General features: G+C 37.9%; 2 protein-coding genes across 2 annotated transcripts; both read left to right on the top strand.

Moving 5' to 3' along the window:
• The first annotated feature begins 364 nt into the window (after positions 1 to 364).
• Positions 365 to 3,163, top strand: LOC140940790 (dnaJ homolog subfamily C member 28-like). Its single transcript, XM_073389756.1, has 3 exons — positions 365 to 845; positions 1,778 to 2,076; positions 2,408 to 3,163. The coding sequence occupies exons 1-3, from the start codon at positions 463 to 465 to the stop codon at positions 2,884 to 2,886; spliced, it is 1,161 nt and encodes a 386-aa protein (XP_073245857.1). The 5' UTR covers positions 365 to 462; the 3' UTR covers positions 2,887 to 3,163.
• Positions 3,164 to 4,930: 1,767 nt separating this feature from the next.
• LOC140923785 (uncharacterized) lies at positions 4,931 to 7,716 on the top strand. Its single transcript, XM_073373850.1, has 3 exons — positions 4,931 to 5,171; positions 5,596 to 5,717; positions 7,259 to 7,716. The coding sequence occupies exons 1-3, from the start codon at positions 5,165 to 5,167 to the stop codon at positions 7,586 to 7,588; spliced, it is 459 nt and encodes a 152-aa protein (XP_073229951.1). The 5' UTR covers positions 4,931 to 5,164; the 3' UTR covers positions 7,589 to 7,716.
• Positions 7,717 to 7,796: the final 80 nt, after the last annotated feature.

Genomic DNA, 7,796 nt, shown 5'->3' with positions numbered 1-7,796 from the left:
TTCTGGTGTGTTTTTCATTTCCTTTGTGGTTCGCTACAAAGCCGCACGCCAAACGAGGCGAGACGGGAGGGAGGAGGGAGGGAGGTAGCCTGCGTTGAAGACACTCTAAACCATCTCGGGCTGCAAATGGTTGAGACGATACATGGGCCGGATGCAACCCAGGCAAGCGGAAGGGGGAGCGCAAGAAAAAAGGAAGATTGTTCTCTCTGCCCTCTGAGTCTCTCTCGCCCCCTGAAAAAAAGAAAAAAAGGAAAAAACCCCTTGTTATGCTTATTTTCAAATCGGGTGTAGGTTGCCCGCATAACAAGCGCTATTTTTTCGCGAGTTTTTCAGCGCGAAGTGCGCGAGGAGAACTAGACACGCGCGAGACACGCGAGACGGTATTAGTCGCGAAAACCAGTGCCAATAGTCAGCGGATTGCCAAGCAGCAGACATGGGTACGTTATGTAATACATAACAAACATGGCCGCCGTTCGTATGACATTGTCTCGAGCACAAATACCGGTTCTAGTCTTAGCCGATTACGTCGGGTTTAAACAAATTACTCGTTTTCTATGTACAACAGCATCCAGTGTAAAGGTGAAGGACTGTTTTCTTCTGTTAGGTTTGGACTGGAGCGCCACAGTCGTGGATGTTCGCGAGGCGTACTTACGGCTAGCAAAGCAGTATCACCCGGATTGTGGGAAGACTACAGCTGATGCTGTGAAATTTGCTCGAATAGAACAGGCCTACAGGGTGGTCATAGAACATGTTACCACTTCAGTAGAGAAAGGTCCAGAAGTTACCGATCAAGATTTCGACAAAGAGATAGTATTTGATATCCACCATACCGCTCCTCAACATAGGTAAGTAGCGGGTACGCAGAACGGTAGGGGGGAGAAAATCCCGCATAGTTAACCTTTTAAGTACACATTTCAGCTCACTTAAATTGCAGAAAAACTTCTTCCAGTGGGCATCGATTTTAAAATATTTTAAGCCTGTTCCAATTAAAAATATATCGGATGTAAACGTTCGACTAAAGAATTTTCCTGATTGTTCTCATTCTACAGGGTAGGGGAGGGGTAACTGGGTAGTTCTGCTCTATGAAGGCATTCTGATATAACAGGCAATTACCAATATTGCGTCACAGTCCAAAGGACGTTTTTTCTTCATTATTGTACATCAAGACGCCCACTGATCCCTGTATCATCAGACAAATCTCCTTGAAAACCATACCCTTCCCACCTCCTCCTCAGGCGCAGAGGTGAGTGCAAAATGTGAGAGACATGCGATTAATATTTTAAACCCATATATGGACACAGCCCTCTCCCAGGTAGCCTGCATAGCAGGTGCTAGGAAATAATAAGACATGACCGGGCATACTCGAGGGAGACATGCGTGCTCATTCTTTCTTGCGCCCATTATTTCCTAGTGCCTGCTCTGTGGGCTAAAAATGTGTAAGAGCAAATAACATTTTCCTCTATTATCAAATAGCATTTTCCTTTATTATTTTATCTCCAATCTCTCTTGGACTATATCAGACTTGGGTGAGAGTGTCTGGAGAAATTTCATTCCTACATATAGTATTGTCTCCATACCAACCTAAGATTGCAATGTTAAGAGTCTAAATCCTAGTATATGGCAGACTCACTATTTGTCTTATGCTTTTCTATCCTTGGTATTTAAAGGGTATATCCCATAGTTTTCGCATAATTTTGATAGTCACTTGACCCTGAGCTGCAGAGGGCCTTTTTATAAGTGGTCTATTAATGCTTTTTGTATCTTTTGCCCCAACTAGGCAATACCTAGAATATGAAGGCATTGGGATTGGTTCACCATCAAAGAGACAGAAACAGTACCAATATTACAGAGTGCAAAGAGCTTCAGACAAAGTCATAGATCACAAGACACAGCAGTTTGGAGAACAGGAAACCTCAATAGCTGAACCTGAAAAGAGAGCTATAAAAAGATCTAAGTACTCTAAGGTAATTGACAGACTTGTAGAGGATCTCATACAAGAAGCCATGTCTAAAGGAGAATTTAAAAATTTAGCAGGAAGTGGAAAGCCACTGAAACTTGAACAGGAGTACTATGTTGGTAAGTACTGAATCTGTACCCTCTGACTATTGAAGTATAATTTTTTTCTATTTAAATTGTATTGCTACAGTGTTGACTTCTTAATAACCATGCAGATTTTAATTAGTTGTTTTGCAAGTATATTTATTTCTCTTAGCATATTGTGGTTTTTGCATGTCATTTGCCCAAGAATTCTTTAGATTAATTTGCAGTCAGTAACAGTATTGATGTTGTTTGATTTTGTGATTCGCACCTGGGAAACGCTTCAAAAGGAGTCCTGAACTAAATAATAATTCATAAGCAGGTTGAGTATGAAAATAATAATTCCTATTGCTTTTTTTTCTCGATGTAGATTCAACCACGCGGAGGCTTAATAAAGTACTCATAGACTCAGGATTTGCACCAGAATGGATTTCGTTGGAGAAAGAAATTCGACAGGACATTGAACTTTTCAGAGAAGGACTGTTGTTTAGAAGAATGAAACTGGGACCCAGTCCATTAGCACTTCAAGCCACTGTCCAATGGAATCACGATGTAAAGGAGTTTGAACAGAAAATGCGTTTGATCAACAAGAAAATCGATAAATTTAATATGATTGTACCCATTCTCAATAAGCAAAAAGTTCATTTCAACTTTGAAAAAGAAGTGAATAAAACTGTGGAGAGTTTTGGGTATGGATCATACGCTGAGGAAGATGAAGTGGAACTTGACTCTTCCGCAACGGAAAACAACCAAGCGCGCGGTAGTGCTACTGTAACATTTATTAAAAAAGTGATGGAAATATTCATCGAAAGGTTTTCAAAAGTTGCTATGCATAAAAGTAGAACATAAGGTGGAATAAGGTATAAAAGAGTTGGTAAGGCCTACTAGAGCTGATGCCGCGTAACTCGGGTTTCTGGAATTACAGTCAAACCCCGTTAATAAGGACACTGAGTCGAGGGGGCCATAGAAAGAGTCCGTATTAACGGGATGTCCGTATTAAGCAGGTGAATTTAGAGAGATGTAAGGAAATGTTTTTCTCAGGACAAAGAAAACTGTCCACAATAATGAGGTGTCCATAAAGCAAGGTTTGACTGTAACAGAAAGTACGCCTGAATTAACATGGAACCGCTGTATCTGGAAACGTATTTTTTTTCTATTCTGTAAAATGCAAATTAAAGCATTAATCAGTGGCAAATAAATTTAAAGTAGTGTTAGAACAAAGGTATAAATCAAATTTTGTCCAATAGCGGAATGCTCTAGTTATTCAATAAAAAAGTATGCTTTCACAGTCGTAAGTCGGTATTTTCCCCTATAAATTGTAAAAAACAAATTATTTGGTCCCAAACGTAAAGGTCACCACGACCTTACTTTTAAGGCCTTTTAGCGGTCGCATCAACGAGGTTTTAGTATCATCGTCTTCTACAATACCTGCGTGCGTTATTTCCCTGTGGTAATGGAAAATCACACCTTGTTCTTGCGCTCCTACTTCTATCAACATCTTCCGCAGGGTCTCTCTTCCCTCGAATAACAGCAAACTCACGACGCTAAGAGTTGTCAATTATTTCTTTCTGGAGAACTGGCTAGAAAATCTTAGGATTATTTCAGCTCCAGGCCTTATTAAGTACAAATAAATATATATATATATATATATATATATATATATATATATATATATATTTTTTTTTTTTTTTTCTCTTTCATGTATGTAATTAAGTACAAGGCGGATAAAGGTATTGTTGTTGTTGTTGTTGTTCTTTGCTGATCCAGGTTTTATTTTTAAAAGCTCCCGGCCACTGGACTAATTGCATTATGGTCGTTGATTTGCTGATCTATTTTTAAAGTTTCCATCTATTTTTGCTCCCAAAGCACTTCCCCTTCTCTCTCTTGCTCCAGGGAAGGGAAGAAGAGAGAGAGCCTGGGAACGAGGCAAGAAGTATCTCCTAATGGAGATGTACAGATTGGGAAAAGAAAGTGAATTTAAGCGAGTCTGATTTTAAATCTTCAAGGAGTCGCAAGCAGTCGAATTTTCGTAACCTGCCGTAGCAGACGTTCCCTCGCAAATTTGTGGCGAAAGGTGAAATAAGAACGAAAGCCAAAGTTCCATCTTAAGAAATTTTACCCATATTTTGCGATAGCTTAACCATAGGTCACGTGACAACCAATACGAATCAAAAATAGGGAACAAGCGCTAGGCGGGATAGATCACGTGACAATCCTCGTCTCTTCTTCTTCTCTCCTACATCCTGGCAACAAGTTTGATGTTCGAATATCATACAAAACACACACACACAACTTGGCATGCTTGTAAGCTGACACCAGGTTGGACTTAATTAAAATTTGAAAGCCATTTAATTCCGCCTTTCGGATGTGATAAAAATAACGCACCCAATTCTTTTGATCGTTATCTACTGTTTTGAACAATCAAATAAAAAAAATCGATCAAAATAAAACTGAAGAAGAAATCTCGGCTGTTTTGCTTCACTATGTCAGTAAATTCCTGGTAATTCTTATTTCATTTTTTTAGTCTCTGATATTTCTCCCAAATACGAAAAACAATTTAGTCTCAGGCTCAAATCGTCACATCTTTAAACCTGCTTTTATCAGATTATTTTGAAAATATTGTCTCTCATTCTCTTTTTTCTCTTCCAAGGTGACAATGTTTCGTGGTTAAGACATGAGCGTATGTGATAACAAAACAGCTGAGAAATATCTATAAAAATAATCAATGGATTTCGAATAATTGGTGGTTTCATGATCGCAACCGGAATCTGATGAAGCCAATAGGAATCAAGCCTTCACAGTTCATGAGATAAATCAGTTGTCTTTTCAATTACTGTTGACAGAACTTCCTTTGTGGCGCTAAAGTAAGATCAATTATAAAAGCAATTCAAGCTCTCTTATTGGTTCAGGCAGGTAATGACCTGAGGCTTGTAGGTATTAGATATACTGCTGCTTAGATATTCCAAAAAACTTGCTTCTTTATCAGGCTCTGCATGTCATATCGATCACACAGACTACGAATTTAACATGGGCCTCAACCGAATTCCGCCAACATTTGTCAACTGACTCAGATAGTTTACTGCCAAACAAGACAAGGATTTTATCAGGACTTTATGTGATTGCCCAAATGACAGGTATCTATCTACGCACTGTTTTGCTTACAGAATTACATTTTTGTAGTTTTCAGCATTCTTTAGGACAAAAATTTCTCTGGTTTTCAATTAATATTATTGCCGTGAACCAAGATGAGTCCCTTCAATTTAATTAAAACTGTATCGAATAACAATCAGTTTGCTGCCGTTAGTTCTCCCAAGTACCTCTGATCTTTCAAATGCGTTTTTACTGATACGGACATTCATTATGAAGTCGTCGGTCTTTATGTACTGCTGCTTTCAAAAACCTCTTCATTTACCATATAAACCTGTTTCCTCTTTAGCTCGAAATGGAAAGATCCTTTTCTACTCACCCTGTACAATGCTTTATAGCAAAAGCTAAAAAAGAACTCAAGATGTTAGGAAACAGAACTGAAATAAAGCCTTGTTTGTGTTTTATCTATAGAGGGTGAAGAAACCATCCAAGAGAGTCACTTAATGGCTGGTTCCGTAAAATGGTTTAACATTGTCAAAGGATTTGGCTTTGTTACGACAGACGATGAGAAAGAAGACATTTTTGTTCACCAGGTAAATACATCACCTTGAAATTGAATTTAAAGATATTTAATTTTTTTTATTGTGTGTTCTAACTTTTCGTTTTTAGTTATAAGGTTGTATGAATATTATTTATTTTGCACACCGGATCTTCGATTTTCTTGCGGTTATTCTATTCAAAGGTTTTTCTTTATGTTTGAAAACTCCTATCAATTATTTATAGATAGTTGGCGTTCCTGATAATTTCATTTGACACTCACTGAATTGCCACGTTTGTGCTTCGCACAACTTCTACAGGAATATTGCCATGTGTTGATATATTTTTTATTGTTTGTGGTTCGATGTCGAAATTGCAAAGCATAAATATTCAGTCTCACGCGTCTAACAATTTTCGTGAAATATTCGCCGATGACTTACTATCCTTTCATTTCTGATTATCTTAGTTCGATATAACTATACACGTAAACCGGTCAAGTATCTCGGACGAGTCCAGGATATAACTGCCAATATTCTAACTGCAATTTTCCATGGCAAACTGATAAAAATATTAGACAGAGAAGTACTGGCGAGGTTTCAATTTCAATATTTTATCATACAAAGGATTTCCGTCTTTGTTAGCATCTTCTCTTTCAAAACTTACACCTGACGGCTCATGTTAATTTAATTTTCTTTATTCTCTATATTTCTTTCTTAACAAACCAAAAGCGAACTGAACAAAGCTGCGGCTATAAGAAGCAAAAAGCGTCTTCTTTGGCAAAACTATAATCTTTTTCTTCCTAATTATCTATACTTAAATGTTTTCCAAACTTAGCAGGTATTTGCAAAAACGGCAAAATCATCATTGACTAAAAAAACGGAAGGGGCGAAAAGCACATGACCCAAAACAGTACTTCATTTGAGTGCAACAAAAAGGTTGAACATTTTGAACGGCAACTCCGACAATGGTTTTTTGTTAATTTGCTTCAAATTGAAACTCACTTTTTACATGTCGAGCCTTTTAATCCTTCGAGACGGACTGTCAGCTTTGATTCGTTGTAAACGTCGCAAAAGATCGTGACGTCACTAAATATTGGCCACTGGAAAGGAAGAAATAAAATGGCGAAGTCCGCAGAGACACATCAGTTTTATATCATTATAATTTGCAGTACTTAGCCATACGTTTTCACTTCCACTTGCTATATTTCAGCAAATCTCAGGTTAAAAACAAAATGAATGCGATAAATCCAGCCATTTTTTTTTTCTTCTACTGCCGCGTTGAAATAGCCGTGGTACGGTTTGTATCACTGATACTCACGGCGGTTTGACCACTGAACAAGTTAACGATGTACTTAGGTAGCCCGAAATTAATGTTCTCTTGACGTCCGCGCCAGTATGCGAAACATTATCGAAGGTAGAGCATGACAGTAACTCTTTTGCACTTATTTAGACAAACAGTCTTTATAGAAGTGGACGCTCATTCAACAAGGCAACTAGGTTTCTTATCTTGTATACCTCCATGGGTTATATTTTTTTAGACGCAAAAAGACAAGATAAAAATAAACAAACGGTATAAACGTTTCTGTTCCTATTTTCAGAGTGCAATTAAGTCCAAAGGATATCGTAGTCTTACTGAAGGTGAGAAAGTACAATTGCAGATTGTCAACACTGACAAAGGCAAGATCGCAGTGCTAGTGACGTCACCAGATGGTGGAAATGTGAAAAAGAAGAGTCGCTCGGTGAAAAAAGGCGCCAGAAAACACACGTCATTGTGTTATAACTGCAATGAACAAGGTCACAGGATGAAGAAATGCCCGTATGCTAGGCGGCACTTACGAACATGTCACAGATGTGGTGAAAGTAATCATTTGATAAGAACTTGTCCAAGACTTATGGAAACTGACAAGGATTCAACAAAGGAACAATGATGGTTTTGAAAGAGAAGTCGCAAAGATTTGAACCTGGGCTCTAATTTTGTATTCTTGTGAAAAATTATCAAATGGCAGGAAGTTTATTTGCGACAAATAGATTTAACGTAATGCACTTTAACTAAGGTCCCTAAGGACCACGTTTGATTTGAAAGTATAAGTTTTAAATATATAAATCTGTAAATGTCTGTAAACTTTTAATTACAAA

Source organism: Porites lutea, chromosome 1 (assembly GCF_958299795.1).
Source record: "Porites lutea chromosome 1, jaPorLute2.1, whole genome shotgun sequence".
NCBI lineage: Eukaryota > Metazoa > Cnidaria > Anthozoa > Scleractinia > Poritidae > Porites > Porites lutea.
This window is presented reverse-complemented; position numbering and strand designations above follow the sequence as displayed.

Coding starts and splice junctions, on each gene's coding strand:
- LOC140940790 (XM_073389756.1), top strand. CDS start 463: ATGGCCGCCGTTCGTATGACATTGTCTCGAGCACAAATACCGGTTCTA. Junction 846..1,777: donor CATACCGCTCCTCAACATAG/GTAAGTAGCGGG, acceptor TGCCCCAACTAG/GCAATACCTAGAATATGAAG. Junction 2,077..2,407: donor TGAACAGGAGTACTATGTTG/GTAAGTACTGAA, acceptor TTCTCGATGTAG/ATTCAACCACGCGGAGGCTT.
- LOC140923785 (XM_073373850.1), top strand. Junction 5,718..7,258: donor AAGACATTTTTGTTCACCAG/GTAAATACATCA, acceptor TCCTATTTTCAG/AGTGCAATTAAGTCCAAAGG.